Source organism: Podarcis liolepis (genome assembly GCF_965112155.1).
Source record: "Podarcis liolepis genome assembly, chromosome: 5".
Lineage (NCBI taxonomy): Eukaryota > Metazoa > Chordata > Lepidosauria > Squamata > Lacertidae > Podarcis > Podarcis liolepis.
In genome coordinates this window covers 75,774,404-75,792,007 of record NC_139556.1, presented here as the reverse complement: position 1 = coordinate 75,792,007, position 17,604 = coordinate 75,774,404, and the positions used below count along the sequence as shown (strand labels likewise).

The following is a 17,604-nucleotide window of genomic DNA, read 5'->3' as shown; positions in this document are numbered from 1 at the left end:
GTGTTAACTTTGGTCTTACGATAAATGAAAATTGTTGAATGTGTTGTTTCTGTTACTTGCTCTTCTAGTATTAATAGAGAACATTCCTCTCCTTTGTAAACACCTGGACTTCAAAAAAGATGAATTAAATGTAAAAGCGATTGTTGGGGCTTTCTTAAAGCTAATGGAAGATCCCGACAAAGATGTAAGAATAGCCTTTAGTGGCTGCATCAAATACATACTGGATTCTTCAGACTCTGAGGAAGATTTCATTAAAGAGGTGAATTTCTTAAGTATCTTGAAGCCTGAAAGAGAGAGCAACCTTGATATGTAATCACAATAATGAATGCATATCGTTTCAAACTTGCTGTTTCAGCTTTTCGTTTCGAGAATGAAAGAAGCCTACACAAATGCTAAAATATCAAAAAATAGTGAGCTGAAGGATACATTGATTCTCACAACAGGTGATATTGGAAGGTACATTTTAGTGTCTTCTTTTCTAACTTCTCTTAAGTATTCTGGTTTCAGGAGACTTATTCTGAGTTATGGAATATTCTTATCAGTTACTTTCTTTACGAATCACTTTCCATGAGGCATCCCATAGCAATTTACAGAACAATTTTGTATATAATGGCAGTGAAAACTTATGCACATATAAAAAAAGGATTCGATTTAAAAAATAAATAAAAATAAACCAGCACGTATATAGAATAAATTCAAATCTGCGATAAATGTCTTTACTTGAACTGCTTGCTGAAGGCTTCAGCAGGTGGTTTAAACACAATGGAGAATAATATTCAGTATTTTAAGAACATGATAGCATCTCTGTACAGTAAAACAAATGAGAATTTCCACATTCTGTTTTGGCATGAATTATCTAGTGCATTGGTGTTACTTTCAAGCAATGTCTGTCTTTTCCCCCTTTTACTTCTTTGTAAGGGCAACGAAGGGGAGCTTGGTGCCCTTTGCACTCTTGCACTTGTTGCATTGCTTGTTGTCCAAATCGGCCTCTGTGGCTGGAGCAGCATATACAGAAATCAGAGCTTTGGCTGCCACCAAGTCTATAAAGCTGCAAGCCTTTTTCAGTCAATACAAGAAACCAATCTGTCAGGTAAGAAGCCCGAATAATATAGGAAGAATACATTGCATTAACCTTTTAATTGCTTAACGTACCGTAGAGAGCTACAAGATCATGTACCCCCAACTTCTCCCCTAATGTACACATATTCCTCTTGCCTACTGTGGGGAAGGATTGTAGTTAAGAGTTACACATACTCCAACCCTAACCATGATTCGTGCTAACCATGGCTTGCAAACCTTGGTTAAAGAAGGTCCCTTGGTTGGTGTGGATGTAAACTTAATGATGGTATAAAATGAAAGCAATTAGCATGAGTGGAGACATGGGTTCGAAAGAGAGCGTGTGACCCTGCAGCCCACTCTTGTCTCTTTGTTATGGCTGGAGACCTGGATAATTTTGTTCAGTCTTGGGTAAAGACAAAGACAATTCTAAAGTCAAAGCTATTAAAACCATTTCTATGCTAATATTTTCTGTGTTGGCAGGACAGTTGGATCTTAATTGTTTTGCGTTTGGCAGGGGTTTTCTAGTAGGGACAACATTCATTAGCAGAACTGTAAGCGGCTCCAGATTGTAAAGAACAAAAACCAATACCTTTGCTCTTTAGTCAGCTGAATGTTTATGTCTGGCATAATTGTCCTGATGTAAGAATTCTAATTACTGTATGAGAGTAATAACAGTGAAATGTATCTTTCGATGCTTAGTTTTTAGTGGAATCTCTGCACTCCAGGCAGTCGGCAATGATTTGTAACACTCCCGGCCAAAGCAGCGAAGTACAGAAACAAGAAATTGCTCATCAAAGGGAAGCTGCCCTGGACATGTTATCTGAAATTGCCAATGTTTTTGATTTTCCAGACCTCAATCGTTTTCTCAGTGTAAGTTGATGATGGTATATTCCAGAGCAGGCACCCCCAAACTTGGCCCTCTAGATGTTTTGGGACTACAGCTCCTATCATCCCTAGCTAACTGGACCAGTGGTCAGGGATGATGGGAATTGCAGTCCCAAAACATCTGGAAGGCCGAGTTTGGAGATGCCTGTTCCAGAGTAAGAATAAGTCTTTGCATGTGTTTCCCATCTCAGTTTTCTCAATTCTTCATAAATTGTTGGCATTACTGGGGATGATTATGCAGATTGGTAGGATTCCTACATTTTTTTCATTTATTACATTTTTAGCTCACCTTTCTCCGCAAGGAGCTGAAGGTGCTATATGTGGTTCTGCTACCCACACACCCATTTTATCACCCCAGCAACAACTGTGAGGTAGCTTATTTCCCCAAGCAAAAGGGGAGCCGAGAAAAAGGTTTCCTTTTTCCCACAGGTCTTTCCCTCTGCCACATATTTTGCCTTCTTCCGCATTTTTATAGGAAGGGTTATTTTAGCTTGGAGTCTATTGTGTTTTGTGAAAGATGCCAATTCTTTTCTAAATAAACCCATGAAACTTACTAACTGTAGGGATTTCCCAGTGTTGGTTGTTTGAGGTTTTCACCATCGTTGAAAAGTTATTTGTCTGGCTTTCTGTATGTGCCCTTTCAGGCCAGTAAGTTTGGAGCTTATCACTCTTAACCACAAGCAAATGTGCACCTTCACTTGCACAAGGGGAAAGAAATGAGGTGTCAAAGCTCATTTTGGCTGTCTCTCTATTTTGCCAGCGGACTCTCCAAGTTCTTCTGCCTGACCTTGCTGCCAAGGCCAGCCCTGCAGCCTCTGTGCTTATTCGAACGATAGCGAAACAGCTAAATGTAAACCGTAGAGAGATCCTCATCAACAACTTCAAGTACATCTTCTCTCATCTAGTCTGCTTCTGTAGTAAAGATGAGCTCGAGCGAGCACTCCACTATCTCAAGGTAGTTATGTTTTGCACTTGGTCTATGAAGCTTTAGGAAAATAAGAATAATTAGGTTGGGGATTATATTGAAGCACACAAATAAGTGACTTATATTCTCAAGATAAGAACTCAGTGCAAGCATGTTATTGGCATAATGAATATTTTTGGTGGGCCTAAAATAGTCTGGGTTCAAACAAGCCAAGAAACCAAAAATATATGCCTAAAATGAATCTGGCCAAGAAAAATTCTCAGTCAACAGTTTCTGCTGTTTCTAGATCAATAACCAGTCTAGATTGGGGCGGAGCAAGTGGGCTAATTGGCATGGGCCTACGATTTTGAGGGTGCCTGCTCTGAATCTCCCTGGTAGAAGCAAAGGGGCCCTTCGGTAAAGATTATTGAAATGAGGCCTATATTTTCCATCTGGCCTGGGCCTATTACCAGCTTTGCATGGCACTGTCCATAACCAAAACCAACTTGTGAACAAGATCTTCTCTTGATGTGTGTTGATAGCAGTTGTTCACTGAAATCCTTGACTAGGGGTTTGCATTTCTGTATTATTATCTCTTATTGTTGTGCATATGTCTGGTCTATTCTTTATTTCTTCGTTTGTTTTTCATTTGCGTTCCATAGAATGAAACCGAAATCGAACTTGGAAGTTTGCTGAGACAGGACTACCAGGGATTGCATAATGAATTATTGCTACGTATAGGAGAGCACTACCAGCAGGTCTTCAATGGTTTGTCGATTCTGGCTTCATTTGCCTCCAACGATGACCCATATCAAGGACCAAAGGACATCACCTCTCCTGAACGAATGGCAAGTAGCAGTGCCATCACAGTTGTCTTTGTACAGTGGTACCTCAGGTTACAGACGCTTCAGGTTACATACGCTTCAGGTTACAGACTCTGCTAACTCAGAAATAGTGCTTCAGGTTAAGAACTTTGCTTCAGGATAAGAACAGAAATCGTGCTCCGGCGGCGTGGCGGCAGCAGGAGGCCCCATTAGCTAAAGTGGTTAAGAACAGTTTCAGGTTAAGTATGGACCTCCGGAATGAATTAAGTACTTAACCCGAGGTACCACTGTATCACTTTAGAAGGAAAGGATGGCTTTTGGTCTTGTATTATTCTATGCCATTAAGTATACAGAAGAGAGGAAGAGTTTCTTTGCATGTCAGGAAGAGTTTTCAGAACATTAAAAGGGAGCCTTGTGGGATAAGACCAAAGATCCATCTAGTACAGGCTTCTGTTCCCATAGTGACCAGCCAGATACCTCTGGGAAGCCCACAAGAAGGATAGGAGTGAATCTTTCAGAAGAGCCCAATATCGTGAGCAAAATCAGCAGATTGAACAAGCAGCTGGTTGTGGGTTTTTTGCTATGGAAGTTACCAGTGAGAAGTAATTAGTTACGGACATAACATCCCAAGCAGATTAGCTTTGTTTAAATGCAGAACTGCACTGGACCAACCAGGTTATGTTTGAAAGCATGAACTCCTTGATTAAGAAAGATCAGCAGTTCATTGGACCCTGGGAAGTTCTAATTTTCCAGAGTGGGTGTGCAAAGGTAGTATTTTACCATACATTATTTTGCACATCAACTATGTATTTAAAGAATGGATGTGCTGTGGGGCTCTCTTAGTAATGTGTTTCAAAGTGGAATATTTACAGAGTATTATTTTTATGACTATCTAGGCTGATTACCTGCAACCAAAATTGCTGGGCATCTTGGCCTTCTTCAACATGCAGTTGTTAAGCTCCAGCATAGGAATTGAAGATAAGAAAATGGTGAGTGAACTCCTTCTGGGTCGTAGAACCCCTATGTGGAGCTTCATTTGACATGGGTACCATTCTGGGATTAAGGAAGAAGCTGGGACAGTGCTAGATTTCTTTGGAGCCTGGCAGAAAAAGATAGAAGTCCAAATTCAAAAGAGAGTAAAGGGTGGTGAACAGTTGCATACTTTTATCATGCAGCTTGGTGGTTAAAAATAATTCTTATTTTTTCCTCTTCCCAACTGCAGGCCTTAAATAGCTTGATGGCTTTAATGAAGCTTATGGGCCCCAAACATATAAGTGCAGTAAGAGTGAAGATGATGACAACACTCAGGACGGGGCTGAGATACAAGGATGATTTCCCCGAGTTGTGCTGCAGGTAAGAATACTGTGCACTGATTTATGACTACAGTCTAAGGCAGTGATGGCCAAACTTGGCCCTCCAGCTGTTTTGGAACTACAACTCCCATCATCCCTAGCTAATGGGACCAGTGGTCAGGGATGATGGGAATTGTGGTCCCGAAACAGCTGGAGGGCCAAGTTTGGCCATCACTGGTCTAAGTGCTTTATTGTGACTTATGGTGAATGCCTGTGTGAGTAACTGCAAATAATTATGGCGCAAACATCTCATGATTGATTTTTCTTTTTTTATGTCTGTGTACTGAGAAATATATAGCCATGCTCTGTATGTTAGGATGCTGAGATCCTTTTTCAAAATTGTCCTCTTTGTTTAGGGCTTGGGACTGCTTTGTGCGCTGCTTGGATCAAAGTCACCTTGGCTCCCTTCTCAGTCACGTGATCGTAGCTCTGCTGCCCCTCATACATATTCAGCCGAAAGAAACAGCAGCCGTCTTCCATTTTCTTATCGTTGAGAACAGGTATTCTAACATAAAACATTTTAATAATGATTTTGGTGGTATCCTACTGGCAGCCAGTTTAGAGAAGACTTGCAGCCAAAATTGTGTATATTCTGGTGTTAAAAATAAAAATCTGTGGTAAGGTAATTTAAGTTTTGTGACCTGCATAAAGGAGAAACTTTGCATTATTTGTTTTGCATAATTTATTCTACAAATTTGCTGTTCAGTATTAATTATTCTGATAGGTGTGTGGAAGGGCCAGAACTATGCAGAGTCCTGAAGTTTCTCCCCCAGGAAACACGGTTGCAAAATCCCTTTCACAGGTGGTAAATTGGAAAGGGGTCCTTTCACAGAAACTGGGGGGTGGGGTGGGAATACAACATTTTCATTCAGGTTCATGGGAAGCCCATGCTGCCTGCTGCTTCTTTTTATTTTAACTTTCCTCCCTCCCCCACCCCCTGTCAGCAGCAAACAGCAGAGCATTGGAGAGTAGGGGTACAAGGTGGTTCTCTTGTCAAAACTTCTGACCCAGCTTTTATATATCTGAATCCAGTGTTATTTTTTCTAGAAAAAGAGGTGCTCACCATGAACACCTCCCTCGTTCTCTTAGAACGGCAATGGTGCCCACCTGAGAGGTGCCAGAAAGGAGTTCCTGTGAGTTCCCCCTGAAAAAAAGCCCTGTCTAAATCTATATCTGAATACAAAAATAAAAGATCTCTAGATTTTTCTCAACTGTAATAGAGTACTTCAGTTTTGCTAATTCTAACCAAATCGGTGAACAAATATGGGTTGGAACAATAGCAGTTTATAGAAGTTTATATAAAGTTTATATAATGTTATATAAGTTTATATAAAGTTATATGAAGTTTATATAAATAGCTCCCTTTTAGTTTGTTTTTAAATTATTATTATTTCAGTGTACTGCGGGGGTTTTTTTAAAAAAAAGTGCATGAGTGTTTTGTAAGAGATTTTGTTTTATTCATTAGGAATGCAGTACAGGATTTTCTACATGAAATATATTTTCTGCCTGACCATCCTGAACTAAAAGACATTCAAGTCGTTCTTCAGGAATATAGGAAGGTATAGATTTCGTGATGTTTTGATATTTAAAAACAGAATGTTCATTTGAAGTTGGAAATGGGGTGTTGGATATCCATGATGTCCAGTGTTTGTGTAAATAAAAGTGGCTCAATTAGCATGCTATGTTAAATTAATGGTTTACAGTGAACATGTAGATAATTCCTCCTCTAATGCAAAGAGTAACCATGAGCCCTGCCTTAGCGTTTTGTCCAAACCAGGAAAGGTGATTTGTTTCGTTCCAAATTACAATGTGAAGACAAAGTTTGCTGTTGGATTACTAATTATAATTTGTTAGAAGCAAAACAAACCATAATCTCATAAATCGGGGATTGGGATTTGTTGCTTACACTAGGGGAGAAGTAAAGTGGGAGCAACCATGATGCTCATACTAAACCATGAACTATTATTTACCATGATGTGCAAACACTACTAGTGGGAGAAATATTTCTGAAAATTGATCTGTAAGATTCCCTCATGCTGTTTGTCCTAATGATAGACAAGAATAAACATTGTACAAACAATATAATATGGCACAGACCGCATCCCTTTTCCCACCAAAACCAACTGGGGGATATACTCAACTAAGTTGGAGTAGACTCATTGAAATCAACGGACTTAAGTATGACTACTGTTGGATAATCCCCCACTGTGTGTTGGTACATTTAACAATGGGTTTGTTCATTGAAACATGTACTCTGATGCATTTTACCTTAGGAGACTTCCAGGAGCACAGACTTGCAGACAGCGCTACAGCTCTCCATGAAAGCTATTCAGCACGAGAATGTAGATGTTCGGATTCATGCTCTCACCAGCCTGAAAGAAACATTATATAAAAACCAAGTAAGTAAAACTGTAAAGCTCAAAGGCTCTGAGATGGGTAGCTAGCACTGCAATTCTATACGTGTCTATTTGAAATATGGGACTCGGGTGGCGCTGTGGGTTAAACCACAGAGCCTAGGACTTGCCGATCAGAAGGTCGACGGTTTGAATCCCCGCAATGGGGTGAGCTCCCGTTGCTCGGTCCCTGCTCCTACCAACCTAGCAGTTCGAAAGCACGTCAAAGTGCAAGTAGATAAATAGGTACCGCTTCAGTGGGAAGGTACCTGCAAATGGCATTTCCATGCGCTGCTCTGGTTCGCCAGAAGCGGCTTAGTCATGCTGGCCACATGACCCGGAAGCTGTACGCCGGCTCCCTCGGCCAATAAAGCAAGATGAGCGCCGCAACCTCAGAGTCGGCCATGACTGGACCTAAATGGTCAGGGGTCCCTTTACCTTTTACCATTGAAATTAGCTGGACTTGCATCTGAATAGACATGTAAGATTGTTCTGCAAATAATCACATCATGTATCTAGAATCGTAAAACTACACCACTGATTCTAAAACCACATTATGAATATGAATGCAATTAAGAATAAGTCAAGTTATTGCCTTTTATGATGAATTTCTCTTAATTTCCTATTAACAAAGCTACCCATTTGATTTTAGAATGAAATAAACTTAGCTTGCATTCTAAGAATCCTACAGTGAAGCCATCCCCGCCCCCCGCCACATTGTTAATTCTGATCTTTATCCGAATAGACTTCTTTTGCTCCCACCAAAGAAAGACAGTATTTCTATTTTATCCAGGGTTCCAAAGCACTCAATCATTTGTAGTATAATGTCTGTTTCTTCCTTTCTCTTGTCAGCATTGCTGAGAAAGGTGATCTATACTAGATAAATTATGTGATATTCAGTTACCAGTCACACAGTAAAGGAGCTTGTCGTTTTCAGTGTCAGCCTGACAAGAGAAGAGAGATTTGTTGTATGTGGTGCATTCTTTCTCCTTGGCTTTTTAAAGTATCTGTTTCTTAATTCCACCTTAATGTGCACAATTGTACTCGCAGAGTAATTACTGGACAATAGGGAGCATTCCCCCACACATTCTCTAATGTTCGCCTTTTGTTTTTGAGACCATTCATTGGATTGCCCAGCACTGATTTAGCTTGGATAAGAGAAAGAGAGAGAGCTCCTTTAGTCACTTGTGGAGGATACCGAGCATTTAAGATTTATTCTAATCTGTTGTCTGGCCTGGATTCAAGATGGAAACCACTTTGGTTGCCCTGTTGGATGTTTCATTCTGTGCACTCAGAAGTGTCAACCTCACATGCTACAGTCAGAGACCCTTGACAGCCACTGAGGTGATGGGCAAGCCATAAATTTAAAGCACATGACTCTTACCCAAAGAATCCTGGGAATGGTAGTTTATCCCCTCCCAGTTCCTAGGATTCTTCGGGTGAAGTCATGTACTTTAAATGTACAGTGGTACCTCGGTTTTCAAATGTCTCAGAAGTCAAACGTTTTGGTTTTTGAACGCCGAAAACCCGGAAGTAAATACTTCGGTTTTCAAACACTTTTCGGAAGTCGAACATGCTATGCGGCTTCTGTATTGAGTTTTCCGGAAGTAAATGCTTCCAGAAGTAAATGCTTCAGTTTTCGAACGTTTCAGAACTCAAATGGTCTTCCAGAACAGATTATGTTTGAAAACTGAGGTACCACTGTATAGTGTGTACATAGCCTGAGTTGGATGGGTTAATAGGCAACCTAATCAGTGGATTTGTAACTGATTAGGCAACCTAATCAGTGGATTTGTAACTGACTGACTGACCGAACCCAAAGGGTGCTCATCAATGGTTCCTCTTCATCCTGGAGAAGAGTGACTAGTGGGGTGCCACAGGGTTCTGTCTTGGGCCCAGTCTTATTCAACATCTTTATCAACGACTTGGATGATGGACTCAAGGGCATCCTGATCAAATTTACAGATGACACCAAACTGGGAGGGGTGGCTAACACCCCAGAGGACAGGATCACACTTCAAAACAACTTTGACAGATTAGAGAACTGGGCCAAAACAAACAAGATGAATTTTAACAGGGAGAAATGTAAAGTATTGCACTTGGGCAAAAAAAATGAGAGGCACAAATACAAGATGGGTGACACCTGGCTTGAGAGCAGTACATGTGAAAAGGATCTAGGAGTCTTGGTTGACCACAAACTTGACATGAGCCAACAGTGTGACGCGGCAGCTAAAAAAGCCAATGCAATTCTGGGCTGCATCAATAGGAGTATAGCATCTAGATCAAAGGAAGCAATAGTGCCACTGTATTCTGCTCTGGTCAGACCTCACCTGGAGTACTGTGTCCAGTTCTGGGCACCACTATTCAAGAAGGACACTGACATACTGGAACGTGTCCAGAGGAGGGCAACCAAAATGGTCAAAGGCCTGGAAACGATGCCTTATGAGGAATGGCTAAGGGAGCTGGGCATGTTTAGCCTGGAGAAGAGGAGGTTAAGGGGTGATATGATAGCCATGTTCAAATATATAAAAGGATGTCACATAGAGGAGGGAGAAAGGTTGTTTTTTGCTGCTCCAGAGAAGCGGACACGGAGCAATGGATCCAAACTACAAGAAAGAAGATTCCACCTAAGCATTAGGAAGAACTTCCTGACAGTAAGAGCTGTTCGACAGTGGAATTTGCTGCCAAGGAGTGTGGTGGAGTCTCCTACTTTGGAGGTCTTTAAGCAGAGGCTTGACAACCATATGTCAGGAGTGCTCTGATGGTGTTTCCTGCTTGGCAGGGGGTTGGACTCGATGGCCCTTGTGGTCTCTTCCAACTCTATGATTCTATGATTCTAATAACTGACCTGGTATAAGGGCCCCATCTTGTGTCTATTTCATTCGGTGTCTAGGGCCTAGTTTTTCTGGAAAACACAATAAGTTCATAGCATTAACTGTACTGAGTTTTTATTTTCCTTATAACTGTGCTACATAAAACGAAGAAATTAATAATTACATCTGCGTCTGTACTAGAATTGTGCTAAGATGTTCTAATTGTTTTATTGCTTGTGTATATGCTGCCCGGGACTCCTTCAGGAGGAAGGCTGGTATATGAATTAAATAAATAGCAAAATAATTAATATGGTATCTCATTGGAATATGAAGTATGCATGTATAACTTGCTCTCCTCCCCCCCCCCTTAGGAGAAGCTGATAAAATATGCAACAGATAGCGAAACTGTGGAGCCAGTTATTTCCCAGCTGGTGACTGCCCTTCTAATTGGCTGTCAGGATGTGAATTCTCATGCCCGGCTACTTTGTGGAGAATGTTTAGGTGAACTGGGAGCTATAGATCCAGGCAGGCTGGACTTCTCAACAAGCAACAACCAAGGAAAAGGGCTTACATTTGTGGTAAGGAATGCTAATACCGGCATCTCATGTAGTAGGTATCTTTGTATCAAGGCAAGGAGAAATCGGTAGTTGTATAGGGTTGTATGCAATGCTGCTGCTCTGCTCACACAACATACTTCTGAATGAACATTTTTTTGTATGTGGTGGTTTCTCACTAAAGGATGAAGGGGGTCCATTCCCAGCTTCATATCATAGAAAAGGGGGAGATGCTGTAGTCTGTTGCCATCTTCCTTGCCTCTTCTTGGGCTGCTCTGGGTCAATAGAGTTGTTTTGCTGAATGCCTTTGACCCAAGCGTTATGACTCTCATTGAAAGTCATGGTGTGACTCCAGTGACCCTGGAGGACTCCCAGCCCCCATCATTTCTTAATCCCAATTTGAAACTAGATTTTGGTAGTGACCAGGCAGAGGATACCAACAAAGCAGCTCATCTAAGAAATCTTACTGCTTTCCCCTAAGACTGGTGTAGAAGATCCAGATTTCGCTTATGGGTTATTCATGGAGTTGACAAGAGCGTTCCTTGCTTATGCCGATAACGTCCGGGCTCAAGATTCTGCATCATATGCCATTCAGGTAATGAAGGTTTGTTTGATACAACGGTATTGACAACTGCCTTTTTACCAAAAGGAAAAAAGGCGCTTGCGATTGATCTGGCCCTTGGAGCCAGTAAGGTTTCACCACCCTCTCTTTTATTGGCTTAAGTAGCTTCAGCTGGGAGCTTCGATCCAAATACTAATTGCAGAAAACCTTTGCTTCATGATAATTACTGTTCAAAATCTGATTTGCAACTTGTTTGAAAGCAAACTATGTTTTAAAATATATATATATGTTGCCCATCATTTGTCTATATCAGATAACCACAACATTTTCTTCATTGCTTCAGATGCCTTGTCAAAATTTATCTTTTTTGCCCAGGCTTCTCCTGGACCCTGTTTTATGTGTTTAAATCTGTTTCATTTGCTTTTATATGCTTTTAGGTTGTGTTTTGTTTTCATGATATATTGCTTGTTTTTTGGACTGTTGTATATTTTCAAAAAAATGGTAACACGATACAAATGCTTTTAAATAAATGAATGTATTAAAATAGTATGAAGATTGCAAATATGGTTGTGAGTGTCGTCTGGAGGAGGAAAAACTTACACATGTAGCAGATTTCCCAAAAAATAACCAGAGGCAATTGTACTTCATCCAGCAGAGCTTTTACTGCTGCTGAAGGCAAATGAGCATAATTGCCTCAAATCCAATACATTCAGGACTGGCACAGTCCATAAGACATCCAGTTGCAGCAGACTTAGCTTAAATTGAGCTTATAATAAGACTAAACCTTAACACTATAAAATACAGGACACCACACCAGAACACCAGAAGGGACGCGGGTGGCGCTGTGGGTTAAACCACAGAGCCTAGGGCTTGCCGATCAGAAGGTCAGCGGTTCGAATCCCTGCGACGGGGTGAGCTCCCGTTGCTCAGTCCCTGCTCCTGCCAACCTAACAGTTTGAAAGCACATCAAAGTGCAAGTAGATAAATAGGCGGGAAGGAAAACATTGTTTCCGTGCACTGCTCTGGTTCTCCAGAAGCGGCTTAGTCATGCTGGCCACATGACCCGGAAGCTGTACGCCAGCTCCCTCGGCCAATAAAGCGAGATGAGCGCCGCAACCCCAGAGTTGGTCACAACTGGACCTAATGGTCAGGGGTCCCTTTAACTTTTACACCAGAACAAAGAGAAAGTGAGTGAAACCCAGGCTCCTCCTGGCCTGACTGTAACAGTCAGCATGATCTTGACAGAAAGGATAACAGAACCAGCTTAAACCAGCTGCACTCAGCTTCCCAGAAGGAATAACCCAAACATCAGAATCCTTCTGCCTGTTTCTTTCACGTAGAAAGAAACCTTCTAGAACCCTCCTGAACTAATCAGAATAGGAAAAATCTTTACACATCAGATCAATACTTTCTGTACTAAGAAATGCAAACTAACAGTGAGAAAGGTAATTGGGAGTGGCGAAGAGGAGGGGCCACCTGAGGTACAGTCCTGATAGCCAGACCATGGTTTTGCAGTGATGTCTTAAACTAGACTATTGTGTCTAGCATGAATGAGGCAATGGAAGTGTTCATTTTCTGTTTCATTGCTTAAGAATAATTCATGTTGAATAGTTTATTCTGTACAGTGCAAATGTATTCATATAAAACTTGCTCTCTCTCTTTTTAGGAGTTGCTTTCTATCTATGATTGTAGGGAGACAACCACTGACAGCTCAGGAGGCAAGCTTTGGAAAATGTTTCCTGATCATATTCAGGAAATATTGGAACCTCATTTAAGTACACGGTATGTGTGATGGCCACGTTCCAGCCAAGTCTCGGGCTGCTGTTTGAGTACTCATGCCACCAGATAAGAGATTAATTATTATTTACCAGGCTAGCCCTTCTCAGACAACCTCCAAAAGGCCCCCGGGGTCTCTCTGAAGCTTCCTTGGGTAACATAATATTAAAGCTCTAGGCTTGAGAGTGTTTATAATAGGCTGAGACCACACCAGGTTTACGATACAAGGAACAAATTTAATAAGATGAAAAAGACAGTACAATTGTACCTTGGAAGTCCGTTCAACTTCCAAAACGTTGGAAAACCAAATTGCGGCTTCTGATTCCTGCAGCCAATCAGAATCTGCGGAAGCCCCATTGGATGTTCGGCTTCCAAAAATAGTTGCAAACTGGAGCAGTCACTTCTGACTTTGCGACATTCGGGAGCCAAAACATTCGGGAATTAAGCTGTTCGAAAACCAAGGTACTACTGTGTAAGACAAGCAAATGTTACGGCAAAAGAAAATTGAGGCCCCCAAATTATAAAAACCCAAAATATTCCCTTTGGAGCTAAAACAAATCAAAATTGGATAAACACGACTCACTTGTCAAATGCTTAAGCAGCCCCAAAACTCACCAAGCTTGCAAGGAGGCCTCTTGTTCCTGGAAGCCTTCCTCCAAAGCTTATCAGAACGTCTGCAGATCACATCAGTTTCTCTTTATTTACTCCCACTTGGCCACCCACATGCTTATATAGTTTCCCCGTGTACATTATGTGCCACTGCTCTTGGATTATTGGCTCACTGAAGTTTAGAGCTCCTACGTTTACTGCCCTCAGAGAGAGATGTGCAATTAGTCACATCAGTAATGGTGGACACCTATGCCGAGAACATTGTTGTTTCATTGGTCTTCCTTTTCTGTTGAGCTAACACATACCAACAAGCTTTGGAAATTTTGTTTACAGATACAAGAGTTACCAGAAGGCTGTAAACTGGACTAAGGTTAAGAAGCCCATTTACTTAAGCAAATTAGGCAAAAATTTTGCAGACTGGTCAGCAACCTGGGCTGGTTACCTTATAACTAAGGTAAGAATAATGAGCACATACCTCAGTTAGATGAACTTTGCAATGTTACCTTGACCTCAGATTTCCAAGAGCTATGCTAAGCCGTGTAATTCTTGTTCCAGGTGCGACATGATCTTGCCAGTAAGGTTTTCAACTGCTGCAGCATTATGATGAAGAATGACTTCAAGGTGACAATCTATCTCCTTCCCCACATTCTTGTCTATGTTCTTTTGGGATGCAATCAGGAGGATCAGCAAGAGGTGAGAGCCCCTTTACCTGTATACTCCAAAAGTACTTGTGATGACCCTGCATATGTGGTTTGCCAATCACTTCCCTTAGTTCCAGGTACAAAGAAAAACAAATTATGACTTTCGTTGTAGGGAGAAAGCTAGCTAGCAACATGCCTAAGAGCAATCTAGAAATTATGTATCTCAAATCCATGGTGGAATCCTTGTTGCTGACTGTTTATGACTGTTCTTGATGATAATTGCAGCTTCCTACTACATTTGTCTGATTCTTTTTTTAATTTTTGGCACTCTGCTTTTGAAAAATAAGTTGGTGTCTGACTGGACTGTGGCATCCACTCTACACTCAATTCCCCTAGGATACCTGCCTCTGAGAGAGGACCCAAACATGTTGCTGGAAAACAACACATGCTAATTCTAGGTGTGCTTGCATGTGGGTGGAACCCAGAAAATACACACAACCCAAGATTTGAAAAAGGAGATCTTCATTTATGGAATCTGGAGGATAAGAACATATACACCACTAATTTATGTGTGGGAATGCAGAGATATAGATAAAATTGTGGGTGCATGTGATTGTAGTTCTGACACATTCATGACTCTAAGCTGATAATTTGAGATGCACTATGCTAAGAGGAGGAGAAGAAAGAGTTTGGGAGTGTGGCAGATGTCATACAAATTTCCAGAAAGTATAGATTGTTAGCTGTACCTTTTTCTGGTTCAAACTGAGCCACTAGGGTGACGCAGATATGGAAGAGCCCTTAAACAGAAGCAGGATTGGGGTGTTCCATGCTTGAAAACTTCTTTTTCTCCCCACTTCAAACCTGAATTGTCAGTGATCCCTTTCCAACAGAAATCCAACAGAATATGTCTTGTGAATGCAGAGTAAAACCACACAGTGGGGCTCAAATGTTGAACAGATAACATTTCAGATTGCATTATAAAAGGTGATCTGATGGGAAATGTTTTGCTTTATGTCCTGGGAAGACTAACTAACTACTAATGTTTTGTTTTGTTAACAAGGTGGAGACAGAGAGAAAGGTTATTCACAGTAAACTGTTAACTATGGTTTGCTCTGACATGCAAATGAGGCAAAAACATTAACCAGTCCTGAGTCTCTAAATGTAGTGCCGTTTTTCATAACAGCAGTAAGAATTCCAAGTTTGCTTTTTAATTATACATTGTGCAGGTGTTTGCTGAAATCATGACTGTTCTGAAAAACGACGACCCTTTTGCAAGACAATGTGAAGATAGCGCTTCAGATCTAAGCCACTTAAGCACACAGACAGTATTCTCCATGCTTGATCATCTAACGCATTGGGCTAGGTATAAATCTCAAAAGCTGAGTGCTGAGAAAGCTGCTAGGAAGTCAAATAAGGACCATGCAGAGCTTCAAGGTTAGTAGTTCCCTTGTGTTTCAGTTGTTCTTGCAAAGGTTTTGTTTGTCCATTTAACAGAATTTATACACTATTTGATTGTAGTAAAACCTCTAAGCAAATGACAAAAAAAATCAAAACTGTCAATAAAAACACAGTCAAAAACAATTACAATTAACGGTGAAAGAGATCAAAACACATCCATGGCTCCATGTCTGGATAGACTTGCCTAAACAAAAATGTTCAGGTGCTGCTACACTGCAAGATTGATAGGCTCCTTGAGGCCATCCTTCTTGTGCAGGTGGCCTTTTTAAGATTCCCTGATCCTAAGCCATTTACAGTGTTAATTCTAATTATGGCATTTTTTTAAAAAAACCCCTTTTTATTCTCTAGCACCAAATGAGGAATATGGAGAATATCAAAGCGTGGTCCGTTTTCTTGACCTCATCCCTCAGGATACTCTGGCTGCAGCTTCTTTTCGCTCCAAAGCATATACAAGAGCAGTAATGCACTTTGAATCATTCATCATGGAAAAGAAACAAAACATTCAGGAGCACCTCGGATTTCTTCAGGTTTAACTTTCTTGAACTTTCTTCAACTTCAGTGCTTCAAACTGTTTCTTTCTGTCCATTTTTATACTATGTAACTTTATTTGCTTTGCTTTTGTTTGCTGTGAGTGACCAGTTTTTGGTCCGTCCCCCCCACACCTTTTTTACTCTGTGGCATAAAGTAAAAAAAAACAGCTCACTTGTCTGGTAAGGCAAGTGCCACTTACTTTTCCTGAGCCTCACCATTTCAGGTAGGCTGTGCCATGTTTGTAGGAAAGACAAGAGCTCCTAATTGGCATGAGATTTGAAGGGAGATTAATTCACATTTGAGTGCGCTGATACAATAAATAGGTTTTATATTAAGAGAAGTATAATTCGGTATTTGCAAAAGTAGGTTTTGATAAACTGAGAAAACATGAAAAGTCACTTTGGATCACTTTTCAGAGGAAAAGAAAAGGAGAGTTGCCAGCATTTTGAGAATTATTAAATAGAATCTTGAACATATGATGCCTGTGAAGAAATAATAATAATAATAATAATAATAATAATAATAATAATAATAATAATAATTTATTATTTATACCCCGCTCATCTGGCTGGGTTTCCCCAGCCACTCTGGGTGGCTCCCAACAGAACACCAATAACAATAATAATAAAACAACAACAACAAACATTAAAAACTTCCCTAAACAGGGCTGCCTTCAGATGTCTTCTAAAAGTCATATAGTGTTTATTTCCTTGACATCTGAAGGGAGGGCGTTCCACAGGGCGGGCGCCACTTCCGAGAAGGCCGTCTGCCTGGTTCCCTGTAACTTCGCTTCTCACAGTGAGGGAACCAGCAGAAGATCTTCAGAGGAGGACCTCAGTGTTCGTGCTGAACAATGGGGATGGAGACACTCCTTCAGGTATACTGGGCCAAGGCCGTTTAGGACTTTAAAGGTCAGCACCAACACTTTGAATTGTGCTTGGAAATGTACCATTGAATACAACCTAGGGAAATTGTTTGCAAAGCTTTTAAGTTGCGGGTTATTTGGCTGGCCAGAATGCTTCCCAATGACGATTATTTTTTTCCTGTTCACACAAAGAAATTGTATGCAGCTATGCATGAGCCAGATGGCGTAGAAGGAGTGAGTGCAATACGGAAGGCAGAGCCATCCCTCAAAGAACAGATCCTGGAACATGAAAGTATTGGCTTGTTGAGAGATGCCACAGCTTGCTATGACAGGGCAATGCAGATGGAGCCTGACCAGGTAAAGCCTATATGTCCTCCT

The 17,604-nt window shown here is 40.9% G+C and overlaps 1 protein-coding gene across 1 annotated transcript in view; it reads left to right on the top strand.

The window, feature by feature from the left end:
• ATR (ATR checkpoint kinase) overlaps positions 1–17,604 on the top strand; it is a 46,749-nt gene that overhangs the window by 14,271 nt on the left and 14,874 nt on the right. Inside the window, exons 11-29 of the mRNA XM_083503629.1 lie at positions 69–259; positions 356–456; positions 919–1,090; positions 1,759–1,929; positions 2,705–2,899; positions 3,511–3,696; positions 4,569–4,661; positions 4,895–5,025; positions 5,381–5,524; positions 6,490–6,583; positions 7,298–7,423; positions 10,602–10,808; positions 11,266–11,379; positions 13,013–13,128; positions 14,065–14,185; positions 14,287–14,424; positions 15,599–15,806; positions 16,179–16,357; positions 17,419–17,583. Of these exons, the coding sequence (XP_083359755.1) occupies positions 69–259; positions 356–456; positions 919–1,090; positions 1,759–1,929; positions 2,705–2,899; positions 3,511–3,696; positions 4,569–4,661; positions 4,895–5,025; positions 5,381–5,524; positions 6,490–6,583; positions 7,298–7,423; positions 10,602–10,808; positions 11,266–11,379; positions 13,013–13,128; positions 14,065–14,185; positions 14,287–14,424; positions 15,599–15,806; positions 16,179–16,357; positions 17,419–17,583 (2,852 nt within the window). The remainder of the gene's footprint in view (positions 1–68; positions 260–355; positions 457–918; positions 1,091–1,758; positions 1,930–2,704; positions 2,900–3,510; positions 3,697–4,568; positions 4,662–4,894; positions 5,026–5,380; positions 5,525–6,489; positions 6,584–7,297; positions 7,424–10,601; positions 10,809–11,265; positions 11,380–13,012; positions 13,129–14,064; positions 14,186–14,286; positions 14,425–15,598; positions 15,807–16,178; positions 16,358–17,418; positions 17,584–17,604) is intronic.